The sequence below is a fragment of the Salvia hispanica genome, chromosome 1 (assembly GCF_023119035.1).
Source record: "Salvia hispanica cultivar TCC Black 2014 chromosome 1, UniMelb_Shisp_WGS_1.0, whole genome shotgun sequence".
NCBI classification, from domain to species: Eukaryota; Viridiplantae; Streptophyta; class Magnoliopsida; order Lamiales; family Lamiaceae; genus Salvia; species Salvia hispanica.
In genome coordinates, this window is record NC_062965.1 from 50,103,889 (window position 1) to 50,124,832 (window position 20,944).

Consider the following 20,944-nt stretch of genomic DNA (forward strand, 5'->3'; position numbering starts at 1 on the left):
GGTTTGGTGCCCCTTGCACAACGGAAGACTTGTATAAAACAAATAAATCAAAAAAGGATCTATTTGACCGATTATGCTATTAATCAATTCACATGTTAAACAGATAATTGCATGCTAGAACGCAAATAATTCATGCTTAGAAATATATAAATCCTAAACATGATTTCTACGGTTTAGAGTTACCGGTTTGATTCTCCAAAGAATCGACGATTGTTTGCGCCTTCTCCACGATGATCTTCAATACTAGACCACGGATCTTCTGTCTGACTGGTTCCCGAACTGTATCTCGACATCAGGGTGGGCTGATATTATCAAAATACTAGGACTCGAATAAAGAAGACAGAAAATTCCTCACGAAGGAGGAGCTGAAAAACTCATGAAGAGGAAATTAAATAAAATTCGTCCCCCACTCATAAGGGAGTTGGCGTGATTGTTCATAATGAAAAATATCTAATTCTGTCTCATTTATTCTCCTATTTATATTAAGTTCCTTTTGGGCCCAGACAGAGATCTATGGAAGATTTTGGATATGAGCTCCCCAAATTAGCTTTTTACTATTTAAATTGAACCCACAATTTAATACAAGCTTATATTAAAATATTACGAGCAGCCACTACTGAAGTAATATTGAACTCCCCATCAAATCCGAAATTACAAGTAATCCGGGCTTCCATTTTGTTTATTATTTATTTCCCACGCTTAAGATATAAATGTCCATTAATTAATTAATGTCTGCTATGTACTTAATTAATTAACATCTTATTAATTCCAAGAGTGGACTTAGCAAGAAACATTTATTTATTATTCATAGATTAATAAAACTCCAACTGGCCAGTTTTCCGAATAATAAAACTTTGTTCGAACTTCTCTTGAGGACATTATCAAACGAGACTCACCTCGCGCACGATTCAACGTAATAGCAATCCTAGCACCGCTAGATATTGATCACCACTATCCAATATATCAGGATTATTGGGTTGCGAAAAACCCGGACCATTTGATAAGTCAAAGTAGTGCATAATCAATACCGTATGCTCAATGTTAACGTATGTAGATTAAGAAATAGTATTTTATCAAGACCTAGTCTTTCAGTTGATAGCATAAAGACACATCTTGCTATTAGATCCGTTCAATGCTAGATAAGGATTTTCCCTATGTGCATCGAAGAATCGTCTTTATTTCTAAGTCTTACAATTCAAGGTTTTATTATTCAGAAAACTGGCCAGTTGGAGTTTCGAGTGGGAGAACGATGGCGCTAGATTAGGGTTTTCCCTATGTGCATCGAAGAATCGTCTCATCTCGTGACTTCGCTTTCCAAATTTAGATTAGGGTTTCCTAACCCTTGGAATTAATTTTGGAAATAATTCAAGATTAATTTAGAATTAAGATTTGAATATATCTTGTAGATTTTATATATTATATAAAATTTGATTTTGTATTAAATCATGGATTAATTATAGATTTTATCCTTATTATATGAATTTGTAGGGATTTAATTCCTAGATGAATCCTAGTTAAATTTGGATAATGACAATCTAATTTTTATTTATATCCTATGGATTAATGTGGATTCATCCCTAGATAAATCCTAGTTGGATTTAGATAATGATAATATTATTTTATTCTTATCCTATGAGTTTATATGAATTTATTCATAGATAATATCTAGATGGATTTGAATAATGATAAAATAATATTTTATTCTTATCTTATTGATTTATATGGATTTATTCCTAGATAAATCTTGGATAGATTTGAATAGTTATAATATTATCTTATTCTATGGATTTATATGGATTTATTCCAAGAAAAATCCTAGATGAATTAGGATAAATATTTATATTAATTTATTTTATCCTATGGATTTAAATAGATTTAATTCTATTAAGACAAATCCTAGATGGATTAAAATAAGTAATAATCCAAGTTATCCTTATCTTTTGGATTTATGTCCTAGATAGATTAGGATGTTAATGATATTTAAGAAAATCTTTATTTAATTGGATTTAGATAAATTTATTTATCTAGGAATCCTAAGTAATGTTTGATATATTCTAAATGTCTATTCTAAATAGAATTAAGATTTGTATAGATCTTGGTTGATAGGATTTTATTTTTATCTTATGGATTATGATAGAATTGTTTCTATCTAGTAATATCCTAGTACGATTTAAATAATGATAATCATAGATCAACGTTATCTTGAATTGTAGGATTTGATTTTATCAAAATAAAATCTAGAATAATCCTAAATGGATTTGGATAGTTTACACTATCTTGACAAATCCTAAATGAATTTGGATAATCATTGTCCACAATAAAACTTAATTATTTAATTGATTCTCCCTTGACTAGATTAAATAATTGTCGTTAATTATCCAGTATGTTTAAACGCCATGCATTAAATGGATGTATCTGTTTACTTGATGTTTATCTATTTTAAGTGAATTATCCTCTTTATCTGCTTATGTGATAATTATGCAAAAACCATATAAAAATATCTAAGTGATGAATACAACAAGTGCGTTGTATACGGTCTCCATCGGTTGGTTTGCAAATTTATGAAGCTAGTTTCTAATATTATCGCCACCCATGCTGTGGGGACAATAATCCTAAGAAATGGCAAGTTCATAAGGGTAGACTTCTCAAATATAAATAGTATGAACTAGAAAATAGTTTCTAATATTATCGCCACCCATGCTGTGGGGACAATAATCCTAAGAAATTACAAGTTTCAGAAGTTCAAACAGAATTTATGAGATAGCTTGGTTTTGTTATCAGCACATGAGCATTGTTATGGGAGTGTGTTGTAGAAACAAGATTCTGTAATGCTAAATCTGATGGTCGTGCTTAGGCAACATTTGGCGGCCATGCGGTGCTGCGGTCTCTGGACTATTCATCGGTGTTGTGACCAGTAAAATTGCTAAAATTTTAATGCGTATTGACCTCTGCTTGAGGGCACAAAATTTTAATTTTACAGTTGCAAGATACATATTTGTTTTGTGGTTATTTGCGATTATGTATTGAGCATGAGTATGTGATAATAAGTTTATTTGTCAAATCTTCATTATGTCATTTAATTTTTGTCTGCGATCCTTAAAGAAAGTAAACTCGAATGCCTAAATTATGTAGACCGGAAACGGAAATGGATAAGATTCTCATCGCTAAAAGCTTGGAGTTTATACTCAATGATTCATGTCCTCCATTTCCTCGACATAATTCCACGAAGAATGTTTGAGAATACATTATGCATGTACTTGACAAGATCTTTGAGGAATAAGGTCAAGCTATTTTCCTTTAAGTAGCTCGACAAGTCTTGGTTAATGACGATGAAAGATGGATATCAATAGAATCTGTCAAGATGATTCGATTGGAATATCCTAAAGTGACAAAATTTTTTGAGGATCTTTTGATCACTCAAATAGTTTCCGACACAAGTCATCGCCTAAAGTAATAAGAAATGACTACAAGAAGGCTTAACTGAAAAGTAGAAAATCTTCAGAGTAATAGTCGTTATAATACTGTTAGAGGAAAGTAACATGATAGATGACGAATTCATAAAGGCTGCATTTTTCTTAAGTCCTAGTTCATTTGAACAAAAAACTAGATATGGAAATGGGAGAGCCTAAATTGTCATCAAAGTTTGTTTAAAGCGAGAAAAGATGCTTTGTGAGTTGGATTGACCTATTTTATAGAAGGACAATGACTTACATGACAATGCAACTTCTAAGTAAGAGATCTTGATCCAGTTAGGTTTTTGTTGCAGTGGGAGCTATTTATGGCTCTTAATCATTGAATGATAAAGTATTTATGGTTTTAATCATTGAATGATAAAGTATTCAACAACACATCAACTTCTTAATCATTGAATGATAAAGTATTTATGGCTCTTAGTCTTAAGGCCAAGAAAATACTTAGCAATTGTTCGAACTGATCTAGACTATCAAGATTTTAACAATTTGTTTGTTAAATAGCTTGAAAGTCGAGAATGTCTGTTTGATGCACTATGAGTTGGAATCGTTTGATTCAGAATACTTATAGAAGTGCAACATAGAAAGACTAGTGAGTCTTAATGGTTTACACCATAAGAAGACGAGCAAAAGGTTATGATTAGTAGTGGGAGTCTAATCTCCGTTGACGAATCCAAACATTCTTCTAATGAATGGGATAGTTATGTAAGAAGGAATCGAAGTCTTTCTAAGACAAGTTTGATTAAGTGATGAGTTGTACTCATTAAAATCTTATCATTGATGGAATAAACATTAAAGAAACTACCAACATCAGTACCTTCTACAAAACACGAGTTGTGGACTAGAGCGTCTCTAGTCTAGCACATCTCAAGGTGTAATGTTGTTCCAACACGTGTTGGAAAAGTGTCCAAGAAATTGGAGTTGAGTATTGAGGCATACTTTAAGGTTTGTCTCAAATGATGTAAGATTATAAGTTCTGTAATCTTCAAAGATATAATTCTTGTATGAGGATCAAGAGATGAACTTCAAGCCTAACAGCATGATACCTCTCAAAATAAAGAGGAAGATATTTTCCACATTACCAAGAAGTCATACCATTAGAAACTTTTGCACTAATAAAATCAACTTCAGTACCTAAGATTGTAAGAACCATGTCGTAGTGGGAGCGTTCCACTTGAACACAACAAGTTCATGGGTCTAAGAGTGTCGTAAGACTCAGTCTTAGATTAACTTGAACATAATCCCTTTAACTACAATATAGTATTGGTTAATTTGGATAATCGTCTTAGAAAAGGTTATAGATTCCATATTACAATCTAAAATAGACAACATGTTTTAAAAGACTTGCAATACTACCTATAGGCTGTGTCAGTCAGTGGGAGCAAGTATCTTTGAAAGTGTAAATGTGGATTGCAAATGGCTAGACAATGACATTGGGTTATGCCCAAAGAGAATTATCTTCTCGCTGTCGTTGTGCCATGATTATTCGATCATATTGTCTATTAGAACTTACATAAATTAGAATGTATGTATTATGATTGTCAAGACAGCCTTCTATAAATAGAAGTCTTGAGGAAATCATCTACTAGAACATTCTAATTGATATGTAATTAAGGGCAAGAAACGCATGATTGGAAGCTTATATAGACCTTCGTGGTCTTAGGCAAGCTTCTAAATCAAATTATATGTGTTTTATCAAAATTGTCAAATATTTGGAATTTGACTTGTGTCCTTAACGGTGCAGTAAACATAAGGAAGTTGAAAGTGCATTACATATGGTATTATTGGTACTCTACGATGATGCAATCTACAAAAGTTGCAAACAACTAAGATTGTCATCTGGCGTAGGAAACTGGTTGTCTGCCCAGTTTAAGATAAAAGATTTAAGAGAAACTAATTACATTCTTAGCATCTAAGTCCTTTTAAGATTGCTAGAAAGAATGTTGAGATTCTCTTAGGAATTCTATATCTATACATTGCTTGGAACATTTTAGCATTAGAAATTCCATGAAAAGGTTTATACCTTTCAAGATGGAATTGTCTTGTCTCTAGTCAAGTGTCGTTTGACGCTTGGTGAGATCAAGGATTATGAGACTAGTTTCGGAGATAGTTGTCTCATGTATGCTATAATGTGTACTAAGTTTGATATTAGTTGTGCTTATGCATGAAAAGCGTATATCATATTAACCATGGCAAAGGACTTTGATTGAGGTAAAGAGTATACGATAGTGCTTGAGAAAGACTAATTGTTATATTCTAGTTTACCAGTCATTCATGTAATGTCCTTGGGGTTACATTGACTTAGTTTTATGACTAATCAGTGATCGAGTAAGTCATCCTCTGAATATGTGTTTACCTTAGGAGTATATTCCTAATAGCTTTAATCGTAAGTTTGAGTATGCCTATGAATATTGCATTTGGAGTATGACTCTAGTGAAGGCTAACTCAAGGGACACACGAGCTAATAAAGCTAAGAAATCACATAGAGAGATGAAATTAATTAAAGATCAAGTACGCAGCAAAGACATTATGGTGGAAAAGATATGATCAGAGAACAACCAAGCAGATTTTTCACATAAAATGCCTTTGTGGCAGCATGTTGATGTGAAATGAATGGTGGTTCGATATATCTAGTACCAATACCTGCTTTGTGTATAAGTGGGAGATTGTTAGGTTTAGTATACTGAAAAGCATGTTTTGAGCAAGTTTCGCTCGAATAGAATCTTGCTTGTATACATAAAACTCTATAATCCACTCTTAACCCGATTCAGTATTGTTCGAGCAGTTTCGCACGAATAGAATCAGTATATTATTACATTGTGTTTGCTTGTGCATTTATAAGATGTTTTATAAACATTTAAATGTATAAGAAGCAAACAAAGTCTAAGTCTTTTGCTTAGTAGACTGGTTGTGGGCGTCATCCACTTTAAGGTAACACAATCGGTTCTATGCAATGCTTTGCAAAAGAAAAAGAAGAATTTCACAACTCAGATAGGCTTAGACTACCTATCGTGAAAGGTTGCAATGTCAGTCCGATTATTTCTAAGCCTTACGAAATAAGATGACATTGGTGTGGTGTAGCACTGAATGGATCTAACAACATGACGTGTCTTTATGCTATCTACTTGAAAGACTAGGTCTTGATAAATAACTATTTCTTAATCTACATACGTTAGCATTGAGCATACGGTATTGATTATGCACTACTTTGACTTATCAAATGGTGCGGGTTTTTCGCAACCCAATAATCCTGATATATTGGGTAGTGGTAATAAATATGTAGCGGTGCTAGGATTTCTATTATGTTGAATTGTGCGCGAGGTGAGTCTCGTTTGATAATGTCCTCAAGAGGAGCTCGAACAAGGTTTTATTATTCGAAAACTGGCCAGTTGGAGTTTTATCGCTCTATGAATAATAAATAAGTGTTTGCTAAGTCCACTCTTGGAATTAATAAGATGTTAATTAATTAAGTCCATAGCGGACATTAATTAATTAATGGACATTTATATCTTAAGCGCGGAAATAAATAATATAAATAATGGAAACCCGGATTACTTGTAAATTCGGATTTGGATGGGGAGTGCAATATTACTTCTGTAGTGGCTTCTCGTAATATTCCAATATAAGCTTGAATTAAATTGTGGGTTCAATTTAATAAGTAAAAAGCTAATTGGGGGAGCTCATATCCAAAACCTTCCATAGATCTCTGACTGGGCCCAATATGAACTTAATATAAATAAGAGAATAAAGGAGAGACAGAATTAATTAATCAGTAGTAGAAATTTCTGTTCCCCTCTAATTTTAGAGGAGCTCGAAAATTCTCTCAGCTCTCCTCCGTGAGATTTTTCTGTCTTCTTTATTCGAGTCCTAGTATTTTGATAAGATCAGCCCACCCTGATATCGAGATACAGTTCGGGAACCAGTTAGAAGATCCGTGGTCTAGTATTGAAGATCATCACGTGGAGAAGGCGCGAGCAATCGTCGATTCTTTGGAGAATTAAATCGGTAACCCTAAACCGTAGAGATCATGTATTAGGATTTATATTTTCTAAGCATGAATTATTTACATTCTAGCATGCAATTATCTATTTAACATGTGAATTGATTAATCGCATAATCGGTCAAATAGATCTGTGTTTGATTTAATTGTTTTGTACAAGTCTTCCGCTGTGCAAGGGGCACCAAACCCCAGCATTCGGGTCATAACATCTATACCCTTTCTGGTTTATCCCATAGCCCACGAAGATACATTTAGTTGCACAAGGAGACAAATTGGTTCTTTCGTGTTTGGGAATATGGACATATAATGTACATCCAAAGACTTTGGGTGATAGGCTAAGGGGTTCGGATTTGTTGGTTAGAGTGGAAAGAATATCAAATGGAGTTTTCATTTGGAGGATTTTGGTGGGTAATCGGTTTATAAGGTAAACAGATGTGGCAATTGCCTCTGGCCAAAGGGATTTTGGTACATTAGATTCGATCATGAGTGCTCGGGTTGCCTCTAGAATTGTTCTATTTCGTCGTTCGGCAACCTCATTTTGTTTAGGTGTATAAACACAAGAAGTTTGATGAATAAGACGATTTTCCCTAAAAAATTGGGTCATGCTATTGTTAACAAATTCCCTCCCATTGCCGGACCTGAGTATTTGAATGGTGGTGCGAAACTGGGTTTGAACCATTTGGTAGAAGAGGGTGAATTTTTCAAAAAAATCAGATTTATGTTTCAAGAAATAGATCCATGGCATTCTAGTACAATCATCAACAAAGATAACAAAATATTTAAGGCCATTCCCCCCAATAATAGGTGCAGGACCCCACACATCAGCATGTACTAAAGCAAACATAGATTTCATACGAGTGTTTATTGGGGAGGGGTGTCCCAGTCTGTTGTGCCACAACCAAGCCTCTCTCTCTCTATGGACCCGTGAGCCAACATTGCACTGCCACTCTGGGTAACCTACTATGAAGAAGCAGGTCTCTTGGGTATGCCCGGCATCCCGCAGTGTGAACACCAGAGTTTACTCTTTTCTGGTTTGCTTCCCGGCCGGTGAGCAGCTCTGGTTGTCGGTCTCGGTGGTCCATTGTGATTCATCGATCGATTGCTTTGCGCCTTGAATCCGTACCAAATTTCTCCCGATGATGCATCGGCGATTCCTATACCAGCGTCTACAGTGGGTTTAGGGGATGCCGGTGGCATGATCTTTAATCGAGCCGCCTCCCTCTGGATCCTCCTGTAGGCTTCTTCGACTAAGGGATAGGGTTCATCTTTGAGGATTTCTCTTCGGACTGAGTCATTCTCTGGATTCAACGTCGTGAGAAATTTGAACAGCCTCCTTGTGTTCGAGTATTTCCTGAATTGCCTGATCCATTTGTCGCAGCAGATGACTGGCTGTTTTTGACATCGATCCACATTAATCCACAGTCCGTGGATTCGACGGTAAAATGTTTCAAGATCAAGATCTCCTTTCCTAATTGAAATTGCTTTATCTTCCAGGTCATAAATCAGATACGAATCCTTCTTACCCTCGAAGGTCACAACAAGATTATCCCATAAGGCTTTTGAGGTTTGGTGGTGGGCAAAGTCAGCGATGATATCGTTTTCGATGTTATCAACAATCCATGAAAACACCACGAGATCATTCTCTTCCCAATCGGTATACCTCTTACTTTCTGGTTCAGGTGGTTGGTCTTTGATGTGTGTATAGCCTCCTCTGCTTCCTATTGCAACTTTCATCAGCCGCACCCACAATGGGTAGTTTTTGCCATTCAATTTGAATGCCACCGTGACATTCTTGCTAGTCCTCAATCTTGAGGATCCACTTTTGGATTTTGTATCCTCTGTCTCTGAATCTGACATATCTTTTTCGGTAGGAATTGTTTTTCTGGTAAGGATTGGTTTTCTGATTTGGTTTTGGCTTCTTGGTCGAGGTTTGGTATGAACATGGTTATGATGAATTTTTTCTGAGCCGGATCTTTCTCTGCTCTGACACCATGTTGAGAAAAATTGGGTGAAGAGTTTTGTTTTTATTCATTTGTATTACAAATATGGTAAACCTAATTAGAGAGATCTCTCTACTCTAATTTTGGTATAGTATCAATTTAGGATCAATTATAATTAATCCCTTGTTTCTTGATTTCTTCCAACACTAACCATAACCGCTGCTTAGACCAATACAAGTTCATTTGTTAGATGCAAAATTGCTTCCAAGAATTGAAAAGTTAGTAACCATAATAACATAATACTAAATGAGACAACTAGTCAAGTACTCAAATGATGAACTGATAAGCATATCAACACAAAATCTTCAAACCAACACAAAGCTTGAACATCTCAAACAAAGTAAATAAATGAACAAAATCAATAATTTAAAGAAAAATATTTTCTTTATATCTACTACCTTACTGTATTCCACAGGAAACCTTCTAACCCAGTATTGTACTCTACCTTCTCTTCATTTCTCTTTCTTTTTCATTTATTACGTTATTCTTCTTTTACTTAACTCATTTAACATAATTTTTCACCGTAAAGAAACGTCTCTGCTATACAATGGACCGGAGAAAGTAATATGATATAGTTGACTTTAGACTCTTGCTTTCACAAAGCGCAAATTACGATGGATAATAAACAATGGAGGATATAGATATATTCAACTCAACCAAACTCGACCTTTGATTAATGTTCAATTTATTTTGCAATAAACGACATATTTCTACATGTGAACATCAATTATATATGTAGTATGACGTCGACGCCAATGATAACGACGGTGATGATGTAATTCAACTTTCATATATAATGGAATGATATAGATTTTTATAATTAATTAATTAGACTTATCCCATGATCATTGATGTACTCCTATGTTTTATATATTTATGACAATTGTCAAATTTTAGTTACTCTCATTCAACCAAAAATTAACATTTACAGCATAAAATTTAGCATATATAAGCTGAATATATAATCCACACTGAGTATACAAAAATTTTACAACATACTACTGCATTAATGAGATATAAATTAATAAAAAACAATATATATGAGAGCTGAAAACTAAGAGAGAGAAGAATAGTAATGATGAAAAGCTATAAAAGGTGAGAGAAGTATAAGGTGAATGAAATTGACTAATATAATTATTTCATAGCAATGGGAAAAAATAATAAAGAAGGTAAATAAAATTGACTAATACTATATATTTTTCATGGTTGAATGACATTTTTAAACTTAAATAAGTTCTAAAAAGATGTAAAAATCGTTCTAGTAATATTATAAAAGAATTCAGATTATATTATATCTATACTAATTTTAAAGTCTGAGGATCACGACTGCACATATAAGAAAATAGTAAAAATAATTTTTGAATGCACAAATAAATTATAGAGTATTAAAAAATGTAATTTATGTCGGCTATGATTAATGAAAACTTGGGCTGTAACAACTACTAACAACGTAGGATTTTGGATCTTACGAGATAGCTATATAGGGCGATGATTATTTATTAATTTCCTGGAGTTCACTCACCAATGTGAAGGCGTTTTATGGAGTAGTTGGTATTTCTTGCTCTGGATTTTGAACCGTTCAATATTTCTAATAAATTGACTGAATAGAGTTGAAGAGGAAATAGTAATTGATACAAATCTGTAGTATGATTTACATCTTTTTACTTAAAAATATGATTTTTTAAAAATCCGTGTATCAACACTAATAAAATCAAAATGACCATATACTATCTACAAAATCATGGAATAAGAGATAAATATTTCTTGAATCACAAAATTTGAACCTAGAGATTTTCCGCTAGAAAATTCTATACTCCGAAAACCCATAGGTGTTTCTCTGCAACAAATACTGTTAACAATGGAAAACAAATCTCCTGCTCGAATTGAGAGAATTAGGGAAAAGATACAGTTGGAGGAATATTTAAAAGAGAGAACATCTTTTTTGGTCCACGGACTTTGTCAAAGTATCATTTTAGGATCGTGAATTTTGAAAATATTGAGGTCCGTCAACTATGAGTTAATATCAATCTAAGTATTTTTTTTTACTATTTCCAAGTTTTTCGGGCGAAAATACCCTCAATACATTGAAGGGTACATATTTTTAATAAACTTATCACATACTCATAATTTTTCTAAATATCGTTACATTATATTATTTTTACGAATTTTCGAAATATAATTTGACCTTCGATATTACTCCTTCCGTCGGCGAATAGAAGTCTCATTTTTCCATTTTAGTCCGTCCGCGAATAGGAGTCTCGGTTCACTTTTACAATAAATGGTAATAGGGTCTCATCTTCCATTAACTCATTTCACTTACATTTTATTTAAAACTAATATATAAAAGGTCAAGTTATATTAAGAAGATTCGTAAAAAGTACATAGTAAAGATATTTATGAAAAATATGAGAATGTGATAAGTTTAGTAAAAATATGTACCCTTCAAGGTATTGAGGGTATTTTCGTCCAAAAAAAACTTGGAAATAGTAAAAAAGTACTTAGATTGACATTAATCCATAGTTGACGGATCTCAAATGATATTTTCAAAATTCACAGACCTAAGATAATATTTTGACAAAGTTCGTGGACCAAAAAAGATGTTCCCTCTTTTTAAAATAGGGAAGTGCGGAACGTGAATTTTGGGGAATTTGAAAGAGGGTTGGTTTTGGGGGATTTGAAACTGAGGAGAGGGAGACAGTGAATTAGGGATGAGGGGAAGTGAAATAATCAAATAGTTGTGGTGTGTGGTAAAAGCTTTAAGCCGTTTTACATTTTCTATTAATTTAGTTTTTATATTTTCTTTCTATTGATAAAACTAAAATTTTAACACACTTCAATAAGTGTAAGGAAATGCATCTCGTTCTTACATTCATTTTGAAGTGCGACATTAGATAAAAACGTAATAAAAGATGAGTGTAATGATTGACTATATTATATAATGGCACCTTTTAAAAAGTGTGATAAACTAGGTGTGGGAATATGCAATTTTTTTTAGTAGTTAGTACTACTAGTATATTCATTCATGTTATGTATATAAAACTACTCTCAAATTTATAGTCAAATAATATTCTCAAATTTATATTACCTCTGTCCCGATTAAGAGTCACACTTTTTCCATTTCGGTCTGTCCCCAATTAAGAGTCACACTTCACTTTTACCATAAATATTAAGTAGGTCACACATTCTACTAACTCAATTCACTCACATTTTATTATAAAATCAATATAAAAAATGGGTCTCACATTCCACTAACTTTTTCAACAAACTTTTCTTTACATTTCTTAAAACCCGTGTTCAGTTAAAGTGTGACTCATAATCGGGGGCGGAGGGAGTACCAAATAGGAGTAATTTATTGTGGTAATTAATTATGGATGTCGGTTCAGCCTAAAATCCACATATTACTAAATTTTCCAATCCGATTATTAATATACTTGATGACTTTGTCAAAGCAAAGTCTTAGTCAACTATATTACTGTACTTATATGATATTCACATTCCAAAAGTCCACATGTTTGCTCCATTATTGTTAGTCGTATAATATTTCTATCAAGTTGACTAATGCAGTGGAAAAACAGACAAAACAATCTACATAGATCGACGACGTAGCGTAACGTAGTTGGGTAAGACTAATAATTTCCACATCAACAATTATATCAGGAATTGGAATAATCTTGATAAATAATCTTGTTTGTTGTAAATAAATTAAAACAATCCGGTGGCTATCATATTATGATATGAGTGTAATAGTATTTCATCCGTTCCTGAAAATTTATCACTTATTTCCATTTTCGTTCATTCCTAAAAATTTGTCACCTTTCACTTTTACCATTTTTAGTAATGGACCCCATATTCCACTAACTCATTTCCACTCACATTTTATTATAAAACTAATATATAAAAGTAAGATCCACATATCATTAACTCTTTCAACCAACTTTCTATTACATTTCTTAAAATTCATGCAAGGTTAAATGGTGACAAATTATGGGGGATATGGGGGATAGAGAGACTAATATATATAGTTGGTAGTTATATGTGAACTAGCTATATGACATGTGAAATGTATAAATTAAAAATTTAGAAATCTGTGTAAATTTGTTTGAGTATGCTATTTAATAAACGTTGGTCTAGCTGCCTTCTCAATCATCTCCTAGATTCCAAATCAAAAAGCTCTCCTAGAACAATATTGTATTGACATTGATATTCTCTTTTGTAGAAGGTAGTCGTCTTCTACAGAAAGTAGATTTGCAGAATATGGGGGGTGTTCTCAGAATCGCTGGTAATTAAAACATTAATTAGAAGTTTTTTTTAATACATATACATATACATATGTGTAAATTTAAGATTATTAATTAGGGGTTTTTGAAGGTTTGGTGTGGGCGGAGGCAGTGATGGAAGGCGTGCTTTTCATCATGCAAACTTATTTCACAAGTGTTTGGAAACTGAGCTTCACGAATGCAGCTACAATTTTGAATATATGGGGTGGACTCTACAGGATTCTTCCAATTTTCTTTCTCTTCATTGCTGAAACTCTTCTTGGAAATTTTGCCATTCTTGCACTTTCCACCATATTCAGCACTGCGGTTAGTTTTACTTTCCAACTATTTAGGTTTTTATCAATTTATGTGCGAATTAAATTTGTAACTCACCTAGAGGTTTTTTACCAAACCAGAACGACCCATTTTTCTGAATTTGTCATTATATTTTTAAATTTTCAGTAAATAACATGAATGGGTCATAATAAATGGTCCATAAAACCAAGAACTTTGGCCTAATATATTACAGATTTTACAATGTGTACAATTACCAATAAAAATCATAGTCACATTTGGTTTGGGCATGGGTTTTAGAAATATAAATAATAGTGTGTTGAAAAAGTTAGTTGAATATATATGGGGCTCACTTTCTTTAAAAATTGACTTTATAATAAAATGTGATTGAGGCGGGAATATGGTGCAGGGTTTGGTCCTTATAACAGTGGCAACAACGCCAATGTTTGGGCAAACAGTTTCAGGTGAAGGATGCCAAAACAAGGGATGTGTTGGGCATACAGAAAAACTTCTCTTTATAACGGGTATGGTGTTAATAGGTCTCGGGAGGGCTGCTCGCTTTGCCTCCACTGAACCATTCATCGACGATCAGATTCAGATGACTAGCGATGACCAACATCTGCCCAACAATATCGATCATACCACTAACCATGCGGAAGATCAGCCCAACAATAGCGAAGAAGATCAAAACAACGACCAAAAACAGTTAACTTGGTGGCGGAAAACATGTATACTAGTGCTATTTTGTATGCCAATAGTTGGGATTTTTGCATTCCCATACGTAAAAAAGTGGTATGTTCTTTTTGGACTTTCAGCAAGTTGCACGATTTTGGCAACCATATTTTTCTGGATGGGTGCCTACACGTACAAGAAACCCATACCGAAAGCAGAGAGAAGCCCAATAACTAATTTTGCCAGAGTGATAGTAGCCGCTGCTTTCAAGTTTACCCAATCCTTCCCCAGAGATGATGATACCCGGCTTCACCGCGTAGATGGCGAGGAATTTCAGTCACTATCCCATACTTATATATTCTCGGGTGAGTATAACTACAACATTATCTAAGTCAATCTTATTGTTTTTGGATTTATATTATGATTTCAATTGTCTCTTTAACGAATACTTGTTACTAGTATTTGTTTCATTTGCCAATAACAGACGTATGTGCAGGTTTCTGCATAAGGCAGCCATAGTGATGCCCGGTGATAGAATAGGATCATGGAAACTTTGCTCGGTTTCAGAAGTTGAATTCGCGAAAGCTCTGATCCGTCTCGTGCCTTTATTGAGCTGCTTCATCATGTGCGGCGTCGTGTACTCAACTGGTAACACGTACTTCATAGAACAAGCGAGTCATATGAAGTTCAATATAGGAAAGTGGAAGCCTCCTCTTCAGCTGATGCTGCTAATTAGTGCCTATGGCAAGTTTATAATAGTTATGATATTAAGAAGTATGAACTCACAGTTTGGGAAAGGAGTTGTACAAGGTCCTCTTCAATTTACCCTGTATTCTGTGGTATGCTGCGCGGTGGCTGCTGCCGTAGAGAGACGTCGAATTCACCTGCTTAGAAGGAATAATCTACTGGACCTCCCCGACGATGGCAAGGTTCCCATGACAGCCGCGTGGCTCTTTTTCCAGATCTTTTTCGCTGGCATGATGGAACCATTTTCTGAATACGGCTATGCTGCCATCTCGAGTTTTGGGCTCCTAAATCGACCAAGAGGTACCACGATTGTTTTGTGGAGGGGGTTACTGGTTTGGGATTCTTGTGCTCATCATTTTTAGTTTATGTTGTCGGAAAAGTGAGCGAGGCCGGAGGCGGCACAAACTGGTTTCAGTTTACGTTGAACCAAAGTCGCCTCGATCGCTACTATTGGGTCTTGACGACTTTGTGTGCTCTCAATCTAATAGCGAGCTTCTGCGTGGCTGTGTATTACGGGAACAAGGATGACGGGCGGGCAAACAATGAAAATTTTAACCACTATCTTATGGATAGACGTCAAAGACGAAGTACACCAGACGAAGATTTCGAAAAAATGTGGAACATTATAAAGAGTCTAAAGATAGGCAGCGTTGTCGAGTTTATATTACGTCACTACAAATTATCTCGTCTTTTGGATTTGGATAATAATGCACTAACCATTGTTTGATACGAATATCTATCTATTCTATTCTACCACACATGAAATTTCTGGCTTGCTAAGAATCCTAGTATGTTTTTGTATGAGTTCAATCAATTCGTACTAGCATACGCATCAATTTGAATTTTATATGCACGCTATGGAAATAACGATTCACACCTCACATAATGGTATGATTCTAGTCAATTCATAACATACTCACTTGTAAATATTGAATATAATGGACAGTTAATTACATAAAAACTAATCTAAGATGACTAACCAAGAATATTAATGTGAGTAAAAATGAGTGTTCTCATATAATGGATGTTTTGCTTTCTGCATTTTAAGTGGTGTTTTGCCTTTAATGCGATATACTCCCTCCGTCCCAGATAATTCGTCCCAGTTCATTTTTAACACTCGTTTTGCAAAAATAATAATAAATAGGTAAAGTTGAGAGAAAGTAAAATAAGAGAAACAATAATGTAGATAAGACTATTCTCTCTTTTACTTTACTTTTTCTCCACTTTAACTATTTATTATTATTTTTGCAAAATGAGTGTAAAAAAGGAACTGGGACGAATTATCTGGGACGGAGGGAGTACTAATTTGTTTTCTTATTTTTATATGGAATAAGGAATATTTTTCCGACGATGCTTATAGTAATCAACTCGAAGAAAGCATCGACTGTACATTAATTTGATATTGTTCGCTTTGGGTCAAGTCCACACGTAGTTGTTTTTGGGTCACTCTCAAAAGAATTCAAGCTAATTGTGGTTGAATATCAATTATATACAGCCTCACACCCAACATGTATTTATTAATTGGTCTAGTGGTAAAGTGATTATATATGTATAAGGCGAAAGGTCTTGAGTACTGCGTGATGCGGTTATTAAATTTATATGCATTGATATAACTTATAACACAGTAATTTATTTGGATATATCTCTAATTTTTTTGAAGGTATACCAGATTCCCTATCAAATTTTGACCTTTTCTTCTTTCTGTCACGGGCTAAATTTCAATTTTCAATTTCATTCTTCAATAATCTCATTTTCCAGTTATTCGCGTTCTACCAATTTCAGTATAATACTTTTGCTTACTTCATTCATAGAACAAGTAATAGTACATAATCGATTACTTGTCAACAAAGTAAAGAGATCATCAATATAATACTCCTTCCATCCCATGGAAGATGGGCGGGCCATGGCGGCCATCCTTCTATTTTGATTTGTTCCAATTAAGATGTCCTATTACTAAATATAAAAATATATTTATCTCTTATTTTATTCCATCTTTTTCTTTATTCTCTTTATTTAATCCACAAAATAAAGTTATATAAAATCTGGTGCCGCTCAAATAATGGGTCATCTTTCTTGGACAGAGGAAGTTGTAGACGAAAATGAAATAACTCATTTACAACAACTGCTTCAGTTATAATACTACTAATCAAGTCAATAATAATGTGTAGCTGCTTCAGATGTACAACTCATGTACAACACTAATATCCAACAATATTTGACTTTTGTCAAATATTTCATATCCCACATCGGTGGGTTATTAGAACTTTGGGGGAGTGGCTGCCTATAAAAGGAGCACTCCTCCCATTTTGTAAAACATCCCAAAATTTGTAATCTCTTCTCCATTTAAATGTAAGCAGGCTCTGCAGAGGGTGCTCGGAGACGTAGGCAATTTGGCCGAACTCTGTTATCAAAGTTTCGGATGTGTTCTTTCTTTATTATTTATTTTGTTCCGTATTTATTTCTGGGTTTGTTTTTCTGCTGTGATATTGTATTCAATATTATTTGCGGGTTTTGTAGTAGTGTTTTGTACACCGACTGATAAATTCTATTTGGAGTCTGGTAATTAAGAAAGGACAGTGTCCCCACCAGTCTTTCCATAGAATTTATTTGGGGAAATAATTTTATCAAGGTAGACCCCATTGGATTAACTCTAAAATTACTGAATCGGTTCATTTCACTATTTGAGAGAAAATTTGCCTGGTTTTTCTCAACAAGTGGTATCAGAGCCAAGGTTCGTCCTTGGTTCTCTTTGTCTGTAATATTGAATACTTTATTTTGAGTCTGTAATGGTGGTAATGATCAAGAAGTCAAGGCTAGTTCTTCGTCATCGTGGTCAAGGTTTCCACTATCAAATATGAAATTGACGGTGGAGATATTTGATGGTACTGGCCATTTTGGTATGTGGCAGGGAGAGGTTCTAGACTCTCTTTTCCAGCAGGGTCTTGACATTGCCATTGAAGAAAAGAAGCCAGAAGATATAGATGATAAAGATTGGAGTACCATAAATCGGTTAGCTTGTGGAACAATTCGGTCGTGTCTGTCTAGGGAGTAGAAGTATGCTGTCAAGAATGAGACCTCTGCACATAGATTGTAGAAGACACTGGAGGAAAAATTTCTGAAGAAGAGTGGTCAGAATAAGCTTCTTATGAAGTAAAGGTTGTTCCGAGTTGAATACCGGTCAGGTACCACTATGAATGAGCACATTACTTTGTTTAATCAGTTAGTAGCAGACCTGCTAAATTTAGATGTGAAATTTGAGGATGAGGATCTGGCATTGATGTTGTTGTCGTCTCTTCCTGATGAATTTGAACATCTGGAGACCACATTGCTCCATGGTAAAGAGAATGTGTCTTTAGATACTATATGTTCTGCTTTGTATAGTCATGAATTGCGAAAGACAGATAAAATGAAAGGCAAAGCAGTTACAGATGAAGCATTAGTGGCAAGGGGTCGTCAACAAGGCCGATCAAAGGAGAGAAGAGGAAGGTCCAAATCAAAAAGACGAGCTGCCAAAGATGAGTGTGCTTTCTGTTATGAGAAAGGACATTGGAAGAAAGACTGCCCAAAGTTGAAGAAGAAAGAAAAGGTTTCGCAGGATGCAAATGTTGCTGAATGCAAAAATGATGTGGAGTCGGATTGTTCTTTGACCGTTTCACCTACAACATCGCATCCAGACGAGTGGATATTGGATTCAGATTGCACCTATCATATGTGTCCCATCAGGGAGTGGTTCTTTGACTTCGAAGAACTCAAATGGCGGACTTGTTTACATGGGAAATGACAGTCCATGTAAGACAGTCGGGATAGGCTCAATCAAGCTACAAAATTAGGATGGATCCACCAGAATTTTGAAGGATGTGCGGTACGTGCCACAGTTGAAGAAGAATCTCATCTCTTTGGGGGCCTTAGAATCTAAAGGCCTAGTTGTGATGATGCGGGATGGAATTCTTAAAGCAACTTCAGGAGAATTGGTGATGTTGAAAGGCGTGAGAAAGAACAATTTGTATTACTACCAAGGTAGTACAGTTGTTGGGATAGTAGCAACTGCAACTGCAACTTCGAGTAACAAGAAGGATGCAGAAGCGACAAAGTTGTGGCATTTGCGATTGGGACATGCTGGTAAGAGATCATTGCAAATTCTCGCCAAGCAAGGATTGCTGAAAGGTACGAAGACTTGCAAATTAGAGTTTTGCGAGCATTGTGTTATGGGGAAACAACAAAGAGTGAAATTTGGCACTGCAATCCATAATACAAAGGGAATTCTGGATTACGTGCACTCTAATGTGTGGGGACCTGCCAAGACTCCGTCACTTGGAGGTAGACACTATTTTGTCACTTTCGCGATGATTTTTCCAGAAGAGTTTGGGTGTACACTATGAAGAGCAAAATGAAGTCCTTGGGATTTTTCTAAAATGGAAAGCTCAAGTTGAAAATCAGGTGGGGAGGAAGATCAAGGTTCTCCGATCAGATAACGGTGGAGAATACAAGAGTGATCCTTTGCAAGATGTATGCCAGGAGTGTGGCATAGTTTGGCACTTCACAGTGAGAAATACACCACAGCAGAATGGAGTGTCAGAGCATATGAATCGAACACTAGTGGAGAAAGTTCGTTGTATGTTGTCTAATGCTGGGCTAGACAGGAAATTTTGGGCTGAGGTCCTCACATACGCTCAACACATTGTCAATCGTTTGCCATGTTCTGCCATTGATAGCAAGACTCCTTTAGAGGTATGGTCCGGTAAACCTGCAGCTAATTATGATTCTTTGCGTATTTTTGGTTCTGTTGCATATTATCATGTCACTTAATCAAAATTGGATCCACGTGCAAAGAAGGCTTTGTTTATGGGTTTCAGTGCTGGTGTTAAAGGATATCGGTTATGGTGTTTAGAGTCTAAGAAGACGATTGTAAGTAGGGATGTTACCTTTGATGAATCTTCCATGTTGAATAAGGTAAATCTAAATAGTAGTGATACTTCGCAGCATGTGGAGTATACACCCAAGCAGGTGGAGTTCGAAGATGCAGTTGTGATCCCAACTACGAACACCACAAATGACTTTCCTGCGGAAGAAGGAGAGTCAGATGATGAAGAGGTTCCACCCCAAGAACCTTCGCAGCAATCAGAGCCAATTGCAGTCAAGCGAACGAGGCGGGAAAATAAGAGACCTGCTCGTTTTGCGGATATGGTAGCTTATGCGCTTCCAGTTGTTGATGATGTTCCAAGTATCTTTTCGAAAGTTGTTGAAAGTTCAGAAAGCGATGGTTGGAAAGGTGCTTTGGAAGAAGAGATGAAATCTCTTCAAAAGAACAAGGTGTGGAGGCTGATGTCGTTGCCGAAAGGCAAGAAGGCAATTGGATGCAAATGGGTTTTTGCAAAGAAAGAGGGATTTCCTCACAAAGATGATATTCGCTACAAAGCAAGATTGGTAGCTAAAGGCTACGCCCAGAAGGAAGGAATTGATTACAATGAGGTATTTTCTCATGTTGTTAAACATTCCTCCATTAGA

At 35.0% G+C, this 20,944-nt stretch overlaps 1 protein-coding gene across 1 annotated transcript; it reads left to right on the plus strand.

Annotated features, from left to right (window-relative positions):
* The first annotated feature begins 13,724 nt into the window (after window positions 1-13,724).
* On the plus strand, window positions 13,725-16,168 carry LOC125199736 (protein NRT1/ PTR FAMILY 5.5-like). Its single transcript, XM_048097655.1, has 5 exons — window positions 13,725-13,749; window positions 13,839-14,053; window positions 14,430-14,748; window positions 14,836-15,057; window positions 15,152-16,168. Exons 1-5 carry the CDS (start codon window positions 13,725-13,727, stop codon window positions 15,799-15,801), a joined length of 1,431 nt encoding a protein of 476 aa, XP_047953612.1. The 3' UTR covers window positions 15,802-16,168.
* Window positions 16,169-20,944: the final 4,776 nt, after the last annotated feature.